The sequence below is a fragment of the Bufo gargarizans genome, chromosome 2 (assembly GCF_014858855.1).
Source record: "Bufo gargarizans isolate SCDJY-AF-19 chromosome 2, ASM1485885v1, whole genome shotgun sequence".
NCBI lineage: Eukaryota > Metazoa > Chordata > Amphibia > Anura > Bufonidae > Bufo > Bufo gargarizans.
This window is the reverse complement of record NC_058081.1, coordinates 661,307,193-661,330,520: the sequence shown is the minus strand read 5'-3', so window position 1 is coordinate 661,330,520 and position 23,328 is coordinate 661,307,193. Positions and strand designations below refer to the sequence as shown.

Here is a 23,328-nt window from a genome sequence, read left to right as displayed (position 1 = left end):
AAATACCCTCAAATTAAAGCTGACAGTCTGCAGGTAAAGCACATCTTGTTCATTTCATTTCAAATCCATTGTGGTGCATAGGCAATGTCATCATGCAGGAACCAATGTCAATCAAAAGGTGAGCAGTAGCAGACAGAGATCACAGATCACCTTTTTATCGATGAGACGTTGTGCGCCATAATATATAGGAAAGCTGGTATATGCAGATCATTCGTTTATAAGTACATCAATTAGGTATAGCTGGCGTTTTCATGCCGGGGCCCAGTATATTTGTTAGAACTGTAAATGTGTAACACAGCGACCTGTATGTAGATAAATAGACCTCAGTCCTGCGTCACCATCAGGAGGTCTCCCGGCGTCTGTGGTGATAACATCGCCTATGCTTACATCGGTGACACGCAAGTAGACATTTGTTTGTTGTCTTCTTATCATAAGGAGACCGTATTACATCAATGAGCTGGTGGTGACATCCAATACATAAATTCTTGCTTTTAGGGTTTGATTGAATGCATTTTTGATCTGATCCTGGTCATATTGAATATGTCCCCTGATAAGCCCAAGTATAATATGGGTGAAAAGCGTCGAGACAATGACATCCTGAATTAACATGACGTCAATCGGGATTATGACGTAACCTGATACCTATCCACAATCAGGAATGATATATAGGAGTATTTTTTCTAAACCAGTACATATAGTCTTAATTTTTTGTGTCTCCTTTTCTTATTTTTTTCTTTTGTTATCATACTGTGCTATTTACCACGGTTTTGTAGGTCAGCATAGGAGTAGCCGTCAGGTTATCCCCAGTCAGGGTCAACCTAGGGCGCTCAGGAGGTTCCCGATACGGGATCGCCCCCATCGGGCAGGGCAGTATAGTTATTGGGCCAGATGTAGGGTTAGAGCCCATAAATGTAATATATCAGGCCCAACACCTGCCTACCTGTGCCCTTTAGTGCCGAGTACCTACTCATTTACTATATTATACTTATCTTTTTGGTTTAATTTTTTTCTTTATACCATGATTTGGGTCTTTTGTTTTAATGCGATTTATTAAAGGCTACGTTTTAAGGGTTGGCAATCTGTGACTAGTGTTTGCTTTATTTGCCACCTTCAATATTATACCCACAGACGGGTCCTTGTCTGAACAAACGACAGGATCACCTGATGAACGAGCGTTTCACTTGCTCATCGTGTGATCAACAGCACATTTAGATAGGCAGATTGTCGGGCACTGTAAATCCGCCTTTATTCACGTCAGTGAATCATGGATGGCACACATACTCATTGATTTGAATAATCACACGTGATTTTCCACGGACCATGTGTCAGTGAAAATACCATGGAGACATGCACTAATTTGATCCTTTATGCAGGACAAACACGCCCATTGAAGTCTATAGGTCTGTGAAAACAATGGACACAACACTGATGGCATCCATTTTTGGTCCCTGTTTGACAGACCATTGGTAGGAGATGCTCTGAAAATTTTCATCTGAGCAGTGTCTGTGGAATACAGAGAGCAAAAACAAAAACGGATCCTTGACGGACATCTGAACAGATGAACCACTGACCATCTTGTCTCAGGTGTCATCAGGGGCACAGATGTGCAAATAAGTTGGATTACACATTTTATTTTTTCAGAAACTGCTAATGGTCATCTATAGAAGGCACAACAGGTAAGGTAGGAAACAAATGGGAAAAACAAAAACAAAGCAGCCACGAGAATCCGGCATAAAAAGCTACATGCGGTGGACCAAAGTAACGCTCAGACACATAATGAGGTCTATGTTCTCTTTTTAAGTGCCCCAATAGCTTACAGTCTCTACATAATCCTGCAGCTGACATTTAAAGAGCAAGTGAAGGCAACATTTGACATTAGCATATATCAAAGGCTGCGTATCCTCGAGCTGAATATTATATATGATATCAAAGCAATATCTGTGCTTAGCTAAATATGTCCACCATTCCATCTTCCCCCCTGTGTTGAAGGCAGCAGAGGTCTTCAGAGATGTATTGTCCTCCTAACATTGCGCCTCTGCAAAGCTGAAGCAATAGGCATTGAAGGGGCTCAGTCTAAAGTATACAGATCTCAAGTCCAGATGGATATTCACTTCACCAACAGGTATCGATGCTACCCAGGTCTCCTACAGTTCTCTAGTACCTTGTCCCTATCGAGGCATAAATATGACCAAACAGGGAAGTCACATTTCCAATGTCAAGAAGGACCGGAAGTCGAGACTGGTGGAGGACCCAAGAAAAGCCGCAATGGGAGTGGTGGGGCAGAGGCAAGTAGGACTTTTTTTTAAATTTTATTAAAAGGGTTTTCTGTTTTCTATGTTTGACCTATCCTCAGGTCATCAGTATCTGATCGGTGGGGACCTGACTCCCGGCACCCCCAATGATCAGCTGTTTCAAGAGGTTAAGGTGCTCCAGTGGGAACCACGGCCTCTTCCTAGGCCAGTAAAGTCGCATTCATCAGTCACATGGCCTAGGTGCAGTTCAGTTCCATTCAAGTGAATGGGGTTGAGACGTGATACCAAGTGAAGCCGCCATCTTGCAATGAGGTGCTTGGTAAGCTGCAAGGAGCATGTGGCGCTCATTGGAGCACTACATCCTCTTCAAGCAGCTAATCGTTGGGAATGCCTGAGTAGGTCCCCCACCGATCACTTACTGAGGATAGGTCATCAGTATAAAGCACCTGTAAACCTGTTAACCAATTATGAACCTTTTAAAAAAAATATTACTTAAGGGGGACAACCCCTTATATTCATAGACAAGTATTCACATACATGATTCATAAGCTATGTGGACATCAGTAGGTGGTATATCAGTTACTCATAGGCCTATAGATACACAGCTTTGATTGATTGCATATTAGCTCTCAGACTTAGAACACATACTAATGTGTTCCTGGGGCATCAGCCATAAGCGATGGGGGAATTAATGAGAATCTAATAAATTAATTAAAGGGATATTTTAGACAAAAACATTTATCACACAATAGGTGATGAATGTTAGATCAGTAGGAGTCTGCAGGCCTCTTGCAGCTTTGGCCATGGAACCTGGGTCCTCCATTCCAGTGACTGGTATGGGTCCTGTCTGTTGGATGCCCCACTGACCTAACATTTAGAAATGTTTTGGGCTGGAATATCCCTTAGACCTAGATGTAGATAATTTTCAAATTACAGAATATTCATTATTCATAACTGAACACATTTTGCAGTTTTGTCGAGCATCAACTCAACCACCTCATTAAAGTAGTAAAATCCAATGGGGCCCAACAATATTATTACTCACATTGCACATCAATGTACTGTCGGGTCTCCATGTCCTTCACAGCTGGATGGTCAACGAGACACACAAAGGGAACCTCATCGTCTTCTCGAAGAATGGTGACCGATATTTGACTGCGAACTCTGAACAGCTTATTGTCCATGGCCTCCACCTCTGTTTTACTGCCTGTGAACACCCAGGGAAAGCCACAGCATTAGATCTTCATGTAATATTTATTGTGTTCCTCATCTAGCCTACCGTATTATCACTCTCATCTCTGGTTCTCCTCCTGCGTTTCCAGGGCATCGCAGCTCTCAGGTTGTGGAGAATTTTGAAATACTTATCCAAGCTCAGGGTATGTATTCACCACTCACTACGATGTCAGGTTGACCTGATCTAAAGCTTCCCAATCTAAAATGTAATTTCACAATCCTTTTTTCTGCAGAGAAGCCTTTATCATGCTCTGTAGAGGATCTCTTCCTGCCTCCCTAAAAGCGAACTACCCCGCTCTTTACTAATGGTCTAAAGCTCTGACAAAAATAACTAATCTCAGTGATGAACTACAATCAGTTTGAGTCGTTAGATCAAAGAGCAAAATTATGTTTCATAAAAAAGTGTCCCCCTCAAAATGAAACCTTTGTATTAAAATTGTTTTATTTTTTAAAGACTCATTGAATAAAAATAACATTATTTATGCTACACAGCAAAGCACAAAAAAAAAAAAAAAACTCAAAGGAGCATTTTATGTTTTTTCTTTTCATTCCCCCCCCAAAAAAGAATTTAAATAAATTAGTTTTATGTACACCAACATAGTCCCCAACTAAATAAATGAACCAAAAAAAAAGGAAAGGAAGGAAGGAAGGAATGAACTAATAACTATGTTGATTTAAAACAAAAGCATGACTATGACTCTGGAAATACAGTGAAAGAAAATATATTGATTTTTACTGCGCAGAAGGACTAAACAAAAAAGCAAAATGGACAATATTTTGTATCATTGTATTTATATCAAATCTTGAACAGCGGAAAAAAATAAAGAAAAAAAAAAGAAAAAAAAAAAAGAGCATAATCACTGGTTTCTTGTATTCCCTTCCCCAAAAAGTTAAATACAGGCAATAAATGACAGGTAACCAAATAATTCCACAGAAAAATAGAAAAATACAACTCGTCCCAGCAAAAAACAAGAACTCATATTGCTATGTGGTTTCCTTCTCTTCCTTCGTTCTCGGCATCACTGCATCCTGGCAGGATGTTTACAAGCAGAACTTCCTGTTTTCATCAGCTTCCTGCTGGGTTTTCTAACTAATGTTTCTCATGGCTTGCTCATCTTGCCATACTGCTCTCTCTGCAGCGTGACACCCCCATACCCCATCCCTCTCCATGTTAGCGGAGCAAGCCCTGTGAGACATTACAGGGCAAAGTATTCCCCGTATTCGTTAGCAAACCCAGAAGGAAGCTGAGGAAAACTGTTCTGCATGTAAACATCTTGCCAGGATGCAGTGATGAGGACAGGGGAAGGAACAAGCTGACTATGCAGTGTTTGGAATAATGAATGAATGTAGGTAAAAAAATAAATAAAAATTTAATCATGGGACTTGATAATTCCTTTAAGGCTCAAACATGCTTTAGGAGGTTAAAGTGACAATGGTTTATTCACAGAATCAAACGTTTTGTCTCCTTTCAGTCTATGTCTATGGCTGTTGTAGGTTACAGCATTGATATGTCGCGTTTCAGCTACATTGATACTACAATTGTCAGAAGGCTGAGATTTGCAGCAGAAGAATAGCCACAGGCTGGAGATCATGAACTTACAGTACGTTCATAGAATGGTATGAATTTTCATAAAACGTGTCCTTAATCTCCCCTCGCCTCACCTTCCAGCTCCTGGTTCCCCTTGTACCAGCGTATTACTGCTGCTGGTTTGCTGGCCATGGCTGTGCAGTTCATCTCTACTTCGTCCCCTTCTATGTACGTATCCTTCTGCACATCAATCGCCAAGTTGTTTGGTGGAACTGAAACAGCAACAAAGATGGGGTGTGGGGTGAGAATGGGAGAATTCAAGACTACAACAGCATCATTCTTAGGGCTCATCCACACAACCATATTTTGGGGTTTGCAAAATGCGGATCTGCTAAATAATGGGTGAGTGGAGAGCCTTTTGCCGCCAAAAATAAGGTTGGTCATCCATGTTTTGTGGTTCCACATTTTTCATGTGCGTAAGGACTTAGAGATTATATAAAAAGCGTCAATACTACTACATCAGGCCAAACTGAAACATCAATCTGGACCAAGTTTAAAGGGGTTTTCCGAGATACTTTAACCCATCAATCTGATCGTGGGCGTCCAACATCCAAGGGCCCCTGCGATCAGCTGTTTAAGAAGGCACTATACATTGAATATAGTGGCCGTTCTTGGTATCACAGCTCAGCCCCATTCACTTCAATGGGACTGAGCTGCGCCCAGGCCACGAGACCGATGAGAGTGGCGCCACATGGACTAGGCCAGTAACGGCTTACCTCTGGCACTACAGCTGTGGTGAAACTATGACTCCCAGAATGCTCCATTCATTTCTATGAAGTTTTGAGAATAGCCAAGCAAGTGTGTATCTTTGGAGTCGTAGTTTTACCACAGCTGGAGTGCCGGAGGTTAGCCATCACAGGCCTAGGCAAAATCTATGAGAAGGTCGTGTCGCTACTGTGAGCGCCGGTTCCTTCTCAAATAGCTGATTGGAGGGGGTCCTGGGTGTCGGACTCCCATAATCAGATACTGATGATTTATCCAGCGGATAGGTCAGCAGAAAAAAAGATCTGGGAAAACCTCTAAGCTAGCAAAATACTTCACATAAAAGTCAAACCCACCAATTTCGGTAGAATCAATAATTTTATGTCCTCAGCTCCTGAAGCTCCATCAACAGCATGTGCATGACCAGCTTTAGCCACAAGGTTACTTAAGCTGGCCTACACATTAGATTAAAGGGTCTACACAGAACTTTAATACTGGTGGCCAATCCTTAGGATAGGCCATCGATATGAGATCAAGTGACGTCCAACTCCTGGTACCCCCACCAGACAACTGTTTAAATAGGCCGCATCACTAATGCGACTGTTGCAGCCCCTTCTTTGTTTACCAGGCCCACTGCGGTACACTTTGTAGCTGCCATGTATACTGGAACTTCGTGCAACTCCGTCCAATTCAAGTGAAGGGGACCAAGCTACATGAAACAGTAAGCACAGTCACTACAGAATGTATAACACTGTGCCTGGCAATCGTCCAATTGCTGGAACCTCTTCAGATGGTGGATTGGTCGAGGGTTCCAGGAGTCAGACCCTACTAATCTGATACTGATGGCCTACCCTATTTAAAGGTCATCAATATTACAGTTTTGGACAGTCCCTTTAATGTTGGACAAAGACCTCCTGACTCTCTCCCAGGAGGCAGGTGTCAGGGGAGAGAAGGACTGCGCTGTTAAAGTTCAACATGACTGATCCTTTTGTCAGGAATTTGTCAGCAGCTTACAACCCCACTCCTCATCCAGAACATATGCACGTTTGTCCACGCTGAGCATGCATGTGTACGGAGTGGTTGGCAGAGATAGCTGTTGATCGAACCACTAAGGCCAGCCTTAGAAGTCAATTAGACTAAGCAAAAATGTAGCCTTGCAATGATGTTTATTTCTGATCCCTATACTGATCAATCACTGACTAAGCTGCCTTATCGAAAGTGTAGGAAATGCAAAAAGAAAAGTGAAAAATCAAAGCAATAACATAAAATGAACAAAGCTGTAGAGATAAATATTAACACAAAATAAAAGAAGAATGAGCAGGAAGTCAGGACAGATTGTTCTGCAGACAACAGATGTAGATGAAACATTAGATGCCGATGAAGGTCAACAGAATGTGGCAACATTAGTGATTTTCAGACTATACAATTACATAAAAGAAAGATACAACTCTAGAATCAAGGAAAAAGTTGAAATGAAAAGCAAAAATGAATCAGTAATGAACACAGTAATGCAAGATAAGCATCACAACAATGCTTCGATAGATGAAATAGGCAGAAATGGAGGGATAGAAAGAGAAAGCAGCTCCTCCTTACTAAGCACAGTAATCGTCGTATACGCCTCCTGTGGGGGGTCTGTGTAGAGCTGGCAGAAGTATCGGCCCTCATCGCTGATGGACACGTTTGTGAGAGACACCCTCAATTCGCTACTGGAGAAGTTCACCAGCTGGAATCTTGAGTCCTTCAAGGCTGAAGAGCAAAAGGAAAAAAATATATATATCTTTACATTTCAAACAACAACATATGGATAAAAGCCTGGGTTATTGATATCCATCCCGGTAGAAAAACACATTATACCAAAGTTTCAAAAGGCAAACACTAAAAACCATTAAGTCAGCAAATGGACAAGTTAAAAAGAAAACTATTTAGAAGAAAAATCAATGGCGCCAAGACGTATTGGGAATCCACTTATCGGGATGTGATGTGGAGTTCTTAGTCAGAGAGCAAATGGCTAATCTCAGGTTTTAAAGATATAAGCTGCCAACATGGCTGTAGGAAAATCTTGCCTCCCACCCTGTTCCAAAGTTCCACCATGGCTGGACAAATCTCAGGAGCTACAGTATGCAGCTGGTCTGTCATTTGATATACATGTCCTTAGCTGGGATAGGCTCAGTTCACACAGTGTGAGCCTTCCAATGGAGCAAGCCACCAAGAAACAAAAGCCAATGCTCCAATACACAGGCATATGTCACCCATAGGGCCTCATGGTAAAAAAAAGTATACATCAGGTATGTTTTTTTCTGCAGAAGCACTTTCCTACACAGCTGAAAAAGATATGGCCCGATGGAGGCCAAAAATCACATTCTTGGTGGAGCCCTACAGATCTTGGTGGAGCCAGGAGTTTTTCCCAGCTTATATGTTAAACGTACAGATGTATCCTTCCTTACCTTTCCTCATGACATCCCAAGATGAGTAGAGCAAAATGGCCAGGTTTGTGCTATTCTTGAACACTGAGTAATGCAAATGATATTCCCTTTGAAGTTGGTTTCATGCCAAGAGAAAAGCGAGGAAGAAAATACCTGTAGGGATCAGACACAATATGGACTGAGCCTAAACGGCACAAAGGCCCAGATTTAATGTGTCTGCTCAAAAATCTGTCGTGTTGAGAATTGGCACAATTTGGTGTATCTAGGGTTGCTTAACTGCCTGAAAATAACGCTTAAACTATACTTTATTGCAAAATGTATAAAAAAAAAAATAAATTGTGGCTACCCGCCAAAACAAGACTCAGGCTAAGTATGAAAGAGTAGCTCACACCGCTGTATGTATAAAGTAACAGTGTATGCGGCTGGAGATAGATAGTTATCTGTTTTAACACTCACCAATATGAACTATGCTGCCACTATTTGGCTACTTTCACACCGCGTTTTGGCTTTCTGTTTGTGAGATCCGTCATGGGCTCTCACAAGCGGTCCAAAACGGATCAGATTTGCCCTTAATGCATTCTGAATGGAAAAGGATCCGTTCAGAATCCATCCGTTTGCCTCCGTTCAGTCTGCATTCTGCTCTGGAGGCGGACACCAAAACACTGCCTGCAGCTTGACGAAATTGAGCCAAACGGCTCCGTCCTGGCACACAATGTAAGTCAATGGGGGACCTACAGATTACATATGGCCCCCCTAAACCATATGTGATTGGAAGGTCCCTCATATTCAATTTATCCCCCTCTCCCTCATAATGGCCACTTATGACAGCTTTTTTTGTCCACCTCCGGTTGCTATTGGTAACGCTGCATTTGGGAGAGTGTTGCAGGTGGTATCGTATGTACCAAGTATTATGCCACTCTGCATTGATAAATGCCCCTTGGTTTTCCCTAAATACAGTCACTGTATACTTCATGAATTGTCCCTGATGGTTCAGGCTACTTGTTGCCAATCAATGTTACCCCCTTTTGGTGCGCTTAGCAAGAATAGGGCAGACATGGGGCGGAGGACTTACCACTAGTGTTGAGTGAACTTGTGTTGCAAGTTCGGCGTCTAAAGTTCGGGTTATCAAAGAATCGCGTTATGGATTCCGCTACCACGGACCATAGCGGAATTTAGAATCCATAACGCGATTCTTCGATAACCCGAACTTTAGACGCCGAACTTAAAACACAAGTTGGCTCAACACTACTTACCACTCCTCACAGTGCGATCCCCGCTGCCTGCAGCTCCTCCCAGGGGGCGTGGCCCCTTTTATATCAGAGCGGCTCTCGGCAGCCGTGCTACAGCCGTACCAGAACCGGAGGCTTGTGATTCTCTGATGCTGCGTGCGCGCCAGAACTAGCGTGCAGCGTTTTCTCCCTGTAGCCATAAGGTGTAGATGTTTGCCAAGTGTATGGGGCGATCTACACCTATGGCAGTAACACTATGCTCCTGATGATATGTCACCGTGTTAGTGGTGACATTGAAACACGTTGAGAAAACGCAATTATAGGCAGGGGATCATGTACATAACAATAGCAGTGATCTGAGATCGTGCTGGGCTGGAGGGGCTGATAAGATAAAAGTGCATGAGAGATAAAGCACTAGCCTGCAAGTATTCAGTCCACACCGTCACCGCTATTGTGGCTGTGACGGGAATAGTGTGCCTAATTACTGATGAGAATATGTGTGTATCTAATAGTGGCAGCATAGTTCATATTGGTGTATGCTACTTGGAGTGATAGAACAGATAACTATATATCTCCAGCCGCATACACGGTTTCTGAATAGTGTGGGAGAGGCAGGCTACCCTTTATACATACAGCGGTGTGAGCCACTCTTTCATACTTAGCCCGAGTCTTGTTTTAGCGGGTAGCCACAATTTTTTTTTATACATTTCTCAAAGTATATTTTAAGCGTTATTTTCAGGCAGTTAATCTACATTTTGATGTTTTACGCAAATTCTCCCTTTTAGTTAACTGTATCTAGGGTTGCTAAAATGTTTCCACCTGATATGCTTAGAAAGGGGCTGGTATTAGTGGAAATAGTACGGGACCTAAGAGGCGCCATTTTACATGAAAATTGTACCACAATTCTGGCATAAAAATCTCTCTCAAAGTTAGCCAAACAAGTAGTATTGCACTGACCTACCAGAGTACCAGAAGACCCTCCGGTGGGTCCAGGTTTTGATAACATGATCGGCCCCAAAGGTCCAAGAGAAGACAAAAATACCAAAAAACTTGTCACTAGGGTCTATTTTCTTTGAATCCAATTTTTTATTTATTAGACTTTGATAATATTGGGTTTGGGCCCCAAAATTTTTTTCATCTAGAGAGCACAAAGAACTCCAGTCTGTCCCTGTATACAGGCATAGAAAAGTGTCTATTTATCATCCAGCCTGAGCCACTAATGTTGAAGGTCCAGATAGCCTGTCTAAACTTACCCCATCTTTAGGACAAGTAAATCTGGGTCAAAATGTACGTACGAAGATGAGGTCTATCAGATGCTCTCTCCTCAAGGAGAAGGTCCCTATATACCCTCATAGAAACCACTTGAAGACTTTTATGCTCTGGTTTCTGCCAGGATTCTGTACTACAGAGTTTATTTAGAAGTCAAAAAGTTAAAGACGACCATGCCAACCACAAACACAGGAAGGGTTCAAATGGGCACAGCATTTCTAAAATGTCCTTAGTAAAAATACCTTCAAATGAAACACCTGCAGGCCAAGTTTTATGTCTCCTGCGTACACCAAGTTCTGAGCCACCCTATATAAGAGCATACGGTCCATCGCCAATGGTTTTATTCATATAACTGTTGATAATAGTAAATCCTAAATTTGACTTTTACTCAAAAGGCTATGTAGCAGGTGCCTGTTACGGAGAGCCAAAAGCCCACACTGCTTCCACTCAAGATCACAAATCTATAAATCAATAATTATGAGGATCACAAGGGTGGAAGTTCACATAAACATCACCAATGCAGTAGAAGGCTTCCACGGACAGGAGAGATCTCTAAAATGCTAATGACTCTGACTGACAATGATTAAGCGAGGTCATGGAGAGCAGTACCATCGCATTTAATCAGTTATTTGTCATAGTCGAGAGAGGTGGGGATGCTGGGTAATGAGCTATATTGTGCGCTGCGAAGTAACACTTCCAGCAATCAACTGTGCTTGAAGGCTGAAGAAAGTAACAAGGTTTTCCTTAATATAAAATCTAACAAAGGCTGCTCCTCAGACAACAGGCAATCTCAGATGCAATGAGCATGCCCCAATGTTTCCCACACAACCGGTCCTCTCTCAGTGTTTCCCAACCAGTGTGCCTCCAGCTGTTGCAAAACTACAACTCCCAGCATGCCCGCACAGCCAAAGGTGGAGCTGGAGGCACACTTGTTGGGAAACACTACTCTACTTGGTCTGAACTTTTGGACTATTGGATTACATTTGGATTGTTGGATTCTCTCTTATTTGTCCTCAGTTTGCCTGTCCATGTTATTGACGTTTCAATATTTATTTTAGTAGTGAGAAGTCAAGTGAGATTCTTATTGCAAAAATACCCATAAATGGGTTTTCCAGGATTTTATTTTGATGGCCTATCCTTAGAATAAGTCACTGGTATCTTATCCGACACCCCGCAACTCCGCAGATCAGTTGTTTGGGAGTAGCTCCTAGAAACAGGCACTAGAATTACACAGCTCCGTGCTTTGTGGACTGGGTGGAGCTGGTTACTGCAGTTTTTTTTGTCCCATTCAGAAACAGCAGTTACCAGATCCATCTACTACACAATGGATGGAGCTGAGTAGTTCCAGCCCTGGAGCGCCTCTAAAAAAATATTACAAGCTAAAAAAAAACCTTTATAAAATTCCTAAAAAAAACTCCCGTCTCAGTGTTAGGTAGGCTTGCTCCGCCTAGCTAACAAGGAGAGGGGAGAAGAGGTGTAGGGGGTGTGGTACTGCAAAAAGAACAGTGTGGCAGGTGGAGGAAGCCCTGAGAAACATTACAGAAGCAAAGCATGCTGGGATTGGTTAAAAAACCAGCAGGAAGCAAAGTAACACAGGAAGTTCTGCTTGTAAACATCCTGCCAGGATGTAGTAAAGCTGAAAAAAGTAAAAAATAAATAAAAAAATGCTGGCATAAAAAAAAAGGCATATGGCGCAAAAATGGGCAGATAAAAAAAATAAATAAAATTGTTACAAAATCGGAAGACGTTAAGGTTATCCAACAGTTTTGAAAAATGCTTTTGGACCTGTTGTATTTGAGGTCGTCTACAGTCTTCAATGTGCATCATGATATACTACATATCCAACGTAGTGTCACTGCAGGAGAAACAAGGATGTAATGGCATACCCCCTTGGGGCTCATCTGCTGAAGATACTATAGCATTCCTCATAAAACTATAATGTTCCAAGGTAGTCTGTCCTTAAGGGACCATGGCCAGTGGACCATGAATTTTTGGATCCAAAACTAGTTTCTAAGTAAGCACACCCCAATGGCGGGGAGGTGCACTGAAGTACAACCATACATTTCTGATGAAAGTCTGGTCTTTAAATCCAGAGAAACAATTTTTTTCTTTTTAGGGCAGTAAGGGTCTTTGGTGCACCGTGGGTGGGGCTGCTCAATTTGGTGCATAATGATGCAATGCAGCAACCTCCTCGTCTGGTTTGATTGACAGTCCCCACGACCTCAGAGCTGGTAGTAATAACGCAGGGAAAGCCAAGTCCACTGAAGGGACCGGTCTCACCGGTCCGAATTTGCATAAAAAAAAAAAAAATGCTTTTTTTGAAGATTAGAGGACCAGATTTTCAAAAGAAAGGTATGATTATACTTTAGGGCACCTGCTAAAGTTTAGATTGATTTTGGAAGTGACCGACTCCCTTTAACCGAAAAAATATAAATACTTCTGTACCACAAAAACGATCCATAGTCAAGTGCGTGCAAACTACAGGGAATATAGACTGCATTAGCGCATTTACTGTGGAAGTGCACGGCGGATACAGAGAATAAATAAACCATTACGTATCAGCGAGTAACAGGCCAAGGGGAAAGAAAAGAAGTACTGCTGAGAAATGCGTAACATTACCTGTAATAAGCCATCCTACGGAGCTGGGAAGTAATAACGCATTACCGAGATACATCAGATACGAGAGAAACTGCACTCATAGCTGCGCCGGGGATTGTAACAGCATTACCGTGCGGCAAAGATTTTGTGGTCCCTTAAATCTTACAGATCTGCTTAGTGTGGATTGTGATGACAGACCGGTTTTTCTGCAGCAATCAATAAATCAGAAGCCATTTGTGACCGGCTGACTGTCAAAACCATGATGTAATGCAACATGATGTATGTAATAAAACATGCAACATGCCGGTGGAGCAGAGCAGCTGTCAAAACAAGTGAGCTGCATGAAATAATTATTCTTGGGACAATCAAATCTGCACATAATGACATAAAACGCCCAGAACAGACTTGGGGAAAACATGCGAGGAGGCTCAATACAAAGCCAGGCAGCGGTTAGAAATCCAACCTACTACACCAGGCGTCAGCGACCTCCGACAAGCCAGAGCTGCTGTAAAACGACAACTCCCAGTATGCTCCAATCACTTCTATGGGAGTTCCAAGAACAGCCAAGCAAGCGTGCATGCTGGGAGTCGTAGTTCCACTACAGCTGCTGGACCCTGTGCTGCATTAGTAACATTGCGCTGACAAACATCGATGGTTGCATTTTGGTGACACGGCAAAAATCATGGGGTCAATAAAAAAAAAAAAGTTATAAACCTTTATTGAAATAATTATATAAATTGTAATTTACTAGAACAGCCTTGCTATCAGAATGATTTGAGGTTATGGCTCCATTTGGTTACATGGAGATCGGTGCAAAAGACTTTTCTCCCTATAGAAACGCTGGAGTCACAAATAAGTCATGGTAATGCTAGGATTTTTATGAAAATCCTAGACTTAAAAAAAGAGAGTCTGTCAGCAGTTTTGCCAATGCAAAACTGATGACAGCACAGGGTAGGGCTAGGGGAAAGCAGTTCAAACATACTTTTTATGGGGCTTGTATTATCAGGAGCACAGTGAATATGAGATTTTATTCTGCCCGATTCGGCTCTTGCAAGTGCCCAGGAGGCGGAGCTTCACCGTGAAGTGCTCTCTGCATTGAGCTGCTTTATAGCCCCTGTGCTCCAAGTGACATTTAGAGCTGAGGAGAGGGGCTATGCATCGTCACAAGGCAAAGAGCACTTTATAGCCGAGCTCTACCTCCTGGGCGCTTGCAGGAGTAGTGCCCAGCAGTTAAAGAGGAAACCCAAAACTCACTACACCTGATAAAAAGGCTCCACAAAAGGTATGTGTGACCTGCTTTCCTTAGCTTTCACCTAGTGCTGTCAGCAGTTTTGCATAACTGCTGACAGACTTCCATTAAATGCAGGTGCATTCTGAGAGAGGTTCTCTGGAATTTTACAAATCTTGTGACATTTCCATCTGCAGATCATTTTCCACTGCAAGCCTGTAAGATTCCCTGCTCTCCACAAGGAGAAACATTACCTCCTTCCCCAGACGGAAAAGCATATTTCGTAATGTACACTGTTAAAATCCATTCCTCAAACTGCAGTGGGAAGGGAATGCGTCTAATTATATATATATATATATATATATATATACACATACACACACATACATATACACACACACAGTAGCTGAAGGACCCGTGCTCGGGTATATTTCATCTGTTTCATTCAATGTTTGTGTGTGTCATTAAAAGACAGACAGTATCCACTATTACAGTGACATCTACAGTATCCCACTGCCTTAACATTGACCTCCACGGCCGCCCACCCCTTAACACTGACCCCCCCCCAGTGACCAGTCTCCTTAAAATGGGACCTCCACAGCAGCCCACCCCCTTAACCTTGACCTTCACAGCAGCCTGCCCCTTTAACAGTGAGTTTCACAGCACACCACCCCCCTTGACCATGACCTCCACAGGGGCCCACCCCCTTAACAGTGGCCTTTACAGCAATCTGCCCCTTAAAGGGGTTCTGAAGTTTTTAAAAACTATGATCTATCCTCTAAAGTCGGTATAGATCCAAGGAAGATACAGGCGGCACTCCGCCATCAGTGATGCATTGCGCGTGTCCAGGGAAGTTCCGCAGATACTTGTATAGAAAGGATCGGCACTCGCTCTGGTTGTGATTTTCAAGTGATTTTAATGGTCACATACATGTGGTAAGTGACGCGTTTCGGCTACTATGAGCCTTTGTCGAACATCGGTATAGATCATCAGCATCTGATCGGCGGGGGTCCGACTCCTGGGACCCCCTGTTGATCAGCTGTTTGAGAAGGCAGCGTTGCTGGCAGTAACACCACGGCCTTCTCGCTGTTTACCGCAGGCCGAATGACGTCACGACTAGTATCAATGGCCTGCGCAGGGCTAAGCTCTGTTCACTTGAATGGAGCTTATCCCCGGCCAGGCCATTGACACTAGTCGGGACGTCACTGGGCCTGCGGTAAACAGCGAGAAGGCCGCGGCACTACTGCCAGCGCAGCTGCCTTCTCAAGCAGCTGATCAGCAGGGGTCCTGAGTGCCGGACCCCCGCCGATCAGATGCCGATGATCTATCCAGAGGATAGATCATCAGTTTAAAAAAAAACTGCAGAACCCCTTTAACACAGACCTCCATGGTGGACCATCCCCTTAACTGTGGCCTCCACAGCAGCCTGCCCCTAGGGTGGCCAGATGTCTAGTTTTAGGTCAGACAGTCCAGCTTTCAGACTCCCTGTCCTCCGTCTAGAGCAGGGCCTGGACGGACACAGGGATGTCCTTTTGAACAGCTCACTCTCAGACAGCAGCACTGTGCTGTCTGAGCGTGAGCTGTAAGGAGAAAGTCACCCTCACTCCCACCCCTGCAGCTGACAGAAGTTGATTTTTAACTTCATTTTTTCAATCCCTGTCAGCTGAGGAGTGGAAGGGAGAGTGACCTAACCAGATTGTGGCTTAGTGGGAACTGGGGGCGGGGTTTTAAGTCAGTCTTTTCAGGGTGGCCTAAATGGCCACCCTACCGGCCCCCTGAACTGTGACCTCCACAGCACTCCGCTCCCTTAACAGGGTCCTCCACAGCTATTAAGCCATGGCTTTACTTCAATAGTGATTATCCTGGTGGCAGTTTTCCTTTAAAGCTCACCTACAGCAGTGAATAAAAATGGCTGGGTTGTTATGGAAACCTGGAGTTAAACTGTCTAGGTGGAGGCTGACGGCCTGCGAGATTCTATTGGCTGATAAAGGTCATGTGACCAAGCTTCTATTGGCTAATGCATTTTTGGGGGAATATCTCAGGAATGGTACGTCCTAGAGACCTGAGACCTGGTCTAAAACCTTCCCAGACACCTGATGTACCCGTGTGCCAAATTTTGTGATTGTAAATGCACCGGTGCGGATTCCTTTAGTGGACATACACACACACACACACACACACACTCCGCTTTATATAATATAAATATATATATATATTTATATATTTTCTCTAGATGGGTTCCCAAGATTTGCTAGGAATAGAAGAATCATACTATGATATCTCTGTGCTATTATTGTGGCATTACTGTGTGAATTATCCTTGTACTTTTACATCACAATGTGCATTATCGATGTGCTGTAACATCACTGTGTACATGATCTCACTAGTGTGATATCAAAGTGTACATTATTCCTGAAATATCACATGCCAGTGTGCATTATCCATGTACTGTGACATTACTGCATGCATTATCCATGTACTGTGACATCACTGTGTACATTATCCCTGTGCATTAGGCTACATGCACACAAGCGTTTGTGTTTTGCGGTCCGCAAAAAAAAAAAACACGGATGACATTCCGTATTGCATCAGTTTTTTTGCGGATCCGTTTTCTTTGCGGATCCATTGTAATATGCGGAGCAACGGAACGGACATACTGATGCGGACAGCACACGTGCTGTCAGCGTTTTTTGCGGACCCATTGAAATAAATGGGTCTGCATCCTATCCGCAAAAAAATGGATCGGACACGGAAACAAAATACGGTCGTGTGCATGAGGCCTTAGGGAGAAGAAAATACTCATACGTTTTCAAGGTCTGAACTCTCTGCTGAAGGTGGTCATGGTAGAATGCGTAAAAGGTTTTCCATGAGGTTCTGTTGTTACTTGTTAAGCCCCAGAACCAGTTGTATCTGGTGTTCGGGTTGGACCATCAGAGGATCCACCTGTGGGCCAGGTTCTGACACAGTAATCGGTTGCAAAGGTCCAGCAGAAAACAAATAACCTACCTGACCTTACTGAGACTATACCCTGTGTGTGCAATGGTAAAACAAATATTACAATGCAACAAAAATTGGATATATATATATATTTTTTTTTTTTTTCAGTATAGATGAAGAATTCGTTGTCAGAAACATTTCCTCAAGATGGACCAAGGAAGGCCATGCAGTCACTTACGTCTGAAATCTCGGAAGTAGATGGTTTGCCGATTTGGGTTCAGCAACTGGATTACAGAATCATCATTGTTCTTGACCCGGCAACTAATGGTTGCAACTTCTCCCTCCACCACAGTCACATTTTCTGTCTCAAGATTCTGGCGCTCTCCTAGAAAAAATAAACAAAAATCAAGGATAATGTACAGGGATCGGGTGAAAGAGGGTGCATCTGTTAAAACTGTCCATAAACTGCTGATAAAACAGAACATCCAGCTACATCGTTTTCCAACTGTCCTGAATTTAGAGGGACTGTCCCCGATTTTCAGAGACAATCCTGGCAAATTTGAGTTGTCCTGGGCTGAAACGGGTGGAGCTAACAATAACTCCACTCATAAGTGGGCTTTCTGGTGCGTTCTCGGGGTTTTGGATGCACTGATTTTACCAACCTAAATGTTAAGTATGTATCTATGTGCTTTATCTTTACATGCATGACTAATTTCAAGGAGTTCTCCAGGTTTGTACCCAAAAAGCCTTTCAGCTAACCTACAGAAAGACACTGTGTAGTACTTAACCTATTATATCGCTCCACCAATTCCATGATCTCGGCTGGGATCATGTGATAACCCTGTTTCTTCCGGTTCAGCTACATCTACATTAGGCAGCTGAACAGAAAGTAAGGGCAGCACATCCAGGTGTGACCAAGGAGCAGCCCGACTGGCGGTCATGAGATCAAAGCCGGGATCGTGGAATCAGCAGACCGATGAAGGGGAAGTACTGCTCACAGTGTCTTTCTGAAACAGGTTATCTGAAATGGGCTTTTCAGTTACAGGTCCGAAGAATCCCTTTGAAGGGTACCCAAACTTCTGCAAAAAAAATAAAAAATTAGAGGGCAGAAGCACTGATGTGGCTTGTTTTTTCAGGGGTTTATTTGTACCAAAGGGGTGCATCAGAGCGCTGTATCAGCACAACATGTGTGGGCTCTGTTCAATTCCCGCCACATCTACTCGGATTAAAGGGGTATTCCCACCTTAGACATTGATGGCATACTGCTATCAATGTCAGATAGGTGTGCCACGACTGGGACCCACACCAATCTCCAGAACGGTACTCTGGATGTGAACAGAGCAGCCGCACATACGTGGCCACCTTCCGTTTACTCTTATGGGAGTTCAAAAAGTTCTAGCAGTCCCATGGTGGTAAACGTAGAGGTGGCTGCGTTTGCTCAGTGCGCTCTCTATTCTCCACTATCGGATTTCCAAAAACAGCTGAGCACGCTCACGCTACTATTTTAGGAACTCCCATAGTGATGAATGTATAGAACATTGTGCATGCATGGGGTGGTCTCCTTCACTTTATGGATCCCGGTATCTAGGCAAGTGTGGGTCTCAGAGATGGGAGCCACACCAATCTGACAGTGATGGCATATTGTAGCGATACGCCACCAATGTCCCAGATGGGCCAACCACTTTAATGTTGCAGGTTACAGAGACTGAGGAGGCTACACAGGCTGAGCTAAAGCACCAGTCCAGACGAATGTGTAAGAGTACACTTTTTGCAAAAAAAAAAAAAAAAAAGTCTATGCTGCCTATACAAGCATTACTGCTACATCTGTTGATGACCTATCATTAGTCATCAATATCTGATGGTTGAGGGTCCGATTCCCAGTATCACCACCAATCAGCTGTTGAAGAGGCTGGTCGCAGTAGTCCTCAACACAGCAACGTACATCGTCTATAGGGCAGCGCTTGGTATTTCAGCTCAGCCACATTCACTTGGACGAGACTGAACTGCACAAACGCCATGTGGCTGCTAGACTTGACCGCCATTCCTACCAACAGGTGATTGATGAGGGTGCCGGGAGTCGGACCCCCACTGATCAGATACTTATGACCTATCCTGAGGACAGATAATCAATATTTAATTCACAGAAATCCCCCTTTAAGACATGAAAGCTGAGCTTGGATTAGTTGCTATGGGCAACAAAGACCGTCTTACTAGTAGACAGTTTTGATAAATGAGGCCCACCATCGCTAAATTAAATCAAAAGCAGATAATCATGCCAAGTAAAACACACCTTAAGGGCACACAGTTGTATAAGCGTACGAGCTCAGAGTCATACGAAGAAGTAGCATGGCACCCATAGAAGTCTATGAGGCGATACCGCAACTCTTTTGAATGTTCCATCAGATGCCACATTACGGAAGAATTCTCCCTTGGAATCATTCTGGCAGAATGATAAAATCGTATAAGAAAATATGCTGTTGCCCAAAGCAACCAATCACCATGCAGCTTTTATTTTTCGAAGGTACTGTAACAGATTAAAGCTGTGATGTGATTGGTTGCTACAAAGACAGTTTTCCTTTTGGACAGCTTGTTTTTTAAGGGAGACGCTGTACTTAAAAAGGTGTCAAACAGAGGTAGGGTGAGGTGTGACTACAAGCTTCTGGCACACAGCCGGAGGGGTTCCTTGTGCCTCTCTACAGGCTCCATGTCTGAGGTGTGACTACAGGTTCATGGCACACAGCTGCAGGGGTCTCTTGTGCTTCCCTACAGGTTCCATGTCTGAGGTGTGACTACAGGTTCACGGCACAGCCGCAGGGGTCTCTTGTGCTTCCCTACAGGTTCCATGTCTGAGGTGTGACTACAGGCTCGTGGCACACAGCTGAGGTGGTCTCTTGTGCTTCCCTACAGGTTCCATGTCGGAGGTGTGACTACAGGCTCGTGGCACACAGCTGCGGGGGTCTCTTGTGCTTCCCTACAGGTTCCATGTCTGAGGTGTGACTACAGGCTCATGGCACACAGCTGCAGGGGTCTCTTGTGCTTCCCTACAGGTTCCATGTCTGAGGTGACACTACAGGCTCGTGGCACACAGCCAAGGGGGTTCCTTGTGCCCAGGGCCAGACTGAGGTTCCTTGGGCCCACCAGAGAAAATAATTCTTGGGGCCCAACCTCCATATCATCAATAAAGTGTAATAGGTTTTGATTAAAATAAATAGAACCTAATGGCAACTTAGTTGTTTCTAAAGGCAGCTCCAGAAGTTTTCTCTCTAAACCCTTGGGGCCCACTATAGTATCAGAGCCTGGGCCCAAGTCCCATACTGGTTCTCTGGTGGGCCAGTCCGACACTGCTTGTGCCTCCCTACAGGCTCCATGTCTAAAGTATGACTACAGGTTCGTGGCGCACAGCCACGGGAGTCCCTTGTGCCTTCCTATAGGCACCATGTTTGAGGTGTGACTACAAATTAGTGGCACACAGCCGCAGGGGCTCCTTGTGCCACCCTACAGGCTTCATGTCTTAGACTAAGCTGTCTATTACGGTGAAGTCACCTGTAATACTGCCGAGGAAAGCACATCTCATCCGAATCTGAGCCTGAACACATGTTAAACAGATTGAATGCACGTACATTTTTTTTTTTTCCTTTTTCTTCTTAAAACTTTAATTATTTAAGAGGAAGGTCTGTTCAGTGGGTGTCTCACAAACAGGCTCCCTGAAAACTTGACACACACTACTGGGAACCATTCCAAGTACATTTAGTAGCCTGGTGAAATGGGGAGGGGGGGGGGGGGGAGGAGAGAAGCGGTGCTCCCCCAGGTCCTGGCCACCTGTTCTGGTGGTGCAAGAGCAGCTGAAGACTGCATGTTCATGGCTAAAGAAGCTGAATCAGAAGGGTTGTCACCTCACATCCACTGAAATAACCGAGGAGGTGAACAACGTGTTCTTGGAAATACAATAATGTCTTCAAGAACACAAATATGACCATGTTCTTTATAAAGAAATCTTTTATTTATTTATTTTTTATGAAATGTCTTCTCGACTCTTACACAGGTATTAGAGGGTTTGTCTTCATGACAACAGTTCCAGTGCCCGTTGGGTTTATCACTCAGTTTTTTAAATGGGTTCTCCAAGATTCTGATATTGATGGCCTGTCTTCAGGATAGGTCCTCAACATCAGATTGGACGGGGTCCTGCCAATTTGATATTTGAAGACGCTGTGGCACTCTGGTGAGCACCAAGTCCTCTTCCTAGGCCAGTCACATTTAGGCCTAGTTGACACTTCACTCATTTGATCAGTGATGTCCATCAGTAATTATGAGCCAAAACCAGAAGTGGAGCCTACACAGAGATAAGGTATGAGGAAAACATCTACACCTGTTCTGTGTTTTTCACTGGCACCTGGTTTTGGCTCACAATTACTGGTGGAAATCACTGAAGTGTGAATTAGGCCTTATCAGTCATGTGGCCTAGGTGTAGCTCAGTCCCATTCAAGTGAATGGGTCCGAGCTGCAATATCAAGCATGGCCACTATCCGACAGATGGAGCTGTGCTTGATAAGTTGTGGAGCTGTGCTTAGTGCACTTCGACTACTGGAGGTCCTTTTTATTACTACTGTTCCCCGCAAATCATGCCAACCTTTTCAACTTTTGAGGAGCATGGCACAAAAAGTGTATTTTTTTTGTTTGTTTTTTATGAATGAATATCGGCCTCTGAATGAAGGGTCTGTGGTGAGAGAAGTGAAAGATTTTAAAGGGGTTCTCTGCTTTGGGAAATAATCCCTACTTGTTAGAAAGGTCCCTCGGAAAAAAGGAGATCACAAAGTGTCGCCCTTGCTTGGATCCCAAGTGATCATCCGTAATCAGGGCAGTAAGTATTCTATTTCCCTGCAGCGCCCCCACAGGTGAGCCTAAACATTACTCAGCAACTATTCAAATGTATTGTTATTATCCACATTGCTTCCTTTGCTGGCTGGATTCATTTTTCCATCACATTATACACTGCTCGTTTCCATGGTTACGACCACCCAGCAATCCATCAGTGGTGGTCGTGCTTGCACACTATAGGAGAAATAGTCAGCCTCTCTGGTGACCAGGACCATAGGAGAGCACATAGGATAGTGCTTTTTCTTACATTGTGCAAGTATCACCACCACTGATGGATTGCAGGGTGGTCTGTAACCATGGAAACGAGCAGTGTATAATGTGATAGAAAAATGAATCCAGCCAGCAAAGGAGGCAATATGGATAACAACAATACATTAGTAAGAGCCTTGTATTAACGTTCTCTACATGATAAATGCCACTTACTGAAGTGAGACAACCCCTTTAAGAGGGCTGGCCACTGTAGAGGTCAATGTCAAAGGGGAAGAGCGCTGTGGAGGTCACCGTTAAGAGAGTGGGGCACTTTGGAGGTCACTGTTATGGGGAACACTGTAGTCGAAATATACCAGTGCGAAACCGGGTCAGTGCGAAACTAGGGGGGGGGGGGGGGGGGGAGAGATACAGTGAGGGCAGCAGCAGTCTGCCTGGAGCGCGTCTCCGCAGTTAATTAAACAGAAGAGATGAACGCTGCTAAGGCACAAAACGGGCCACTTTATATTACAAAAATGGTCAACCCCTATACATTACAAAAAATAAATAAGAGACAGTCACACTTTAACATTTCCTTCCATTGGAGGGAGACTGAACACTCCATAGTGGGTGTGTAAGACCAGGCTCCATGACACCTCCATTCATGTGCTGCGGAGGTAACCATGCACACAATGCAGCATTATAAAGATTAATTCATTCCATGTAATAAACAAATAGGAGCGGCCGGATGGAGAATACCAATATGGACGGCCTCGTGTCTGATTAATTTCTCTGCATAAAATCCATA

The 23,328-nt window shown here is 43.8% G+C and overlaps 1 protein-coding gene across 4 annotated transcripts in view; it reads right to left on the bottom strand.

Annotated features, from left to right (window-relative positions):
• CADM1 (cell adhesion molecule 1) overlaps positions 1–23,328 on the bottom strand; it is a 264,419-nt gene that overhangs the window by 81,407 nt on the left and 159,684 nt on the right. For all 4 annotated transcript variants that reach the window (XM_044282270.1, XM_044282268.1, XM_044282269.1 and 1 more), the window contains 4 exons: positions 17,698–17,844; positions 7,369–7,521; positions 5,148–5,285; positions 3,298–3,459 (listed from right to left, as the gene is read on the bottom strand). In XM_044282270.1, the coding sequence (XP_044138205.1) occupies positions 3,298–3,459; positions 5,148–5,285; positions 7,369–7,521; positions 17,698–17,844 (600 nt within the window). The remainder of the gene's footprint in view (positions 1–3,297; positions 3,460–5,147; positions 5,286–7,368; positions 7,522–17,697; positions 17,845–23,328) is intronic.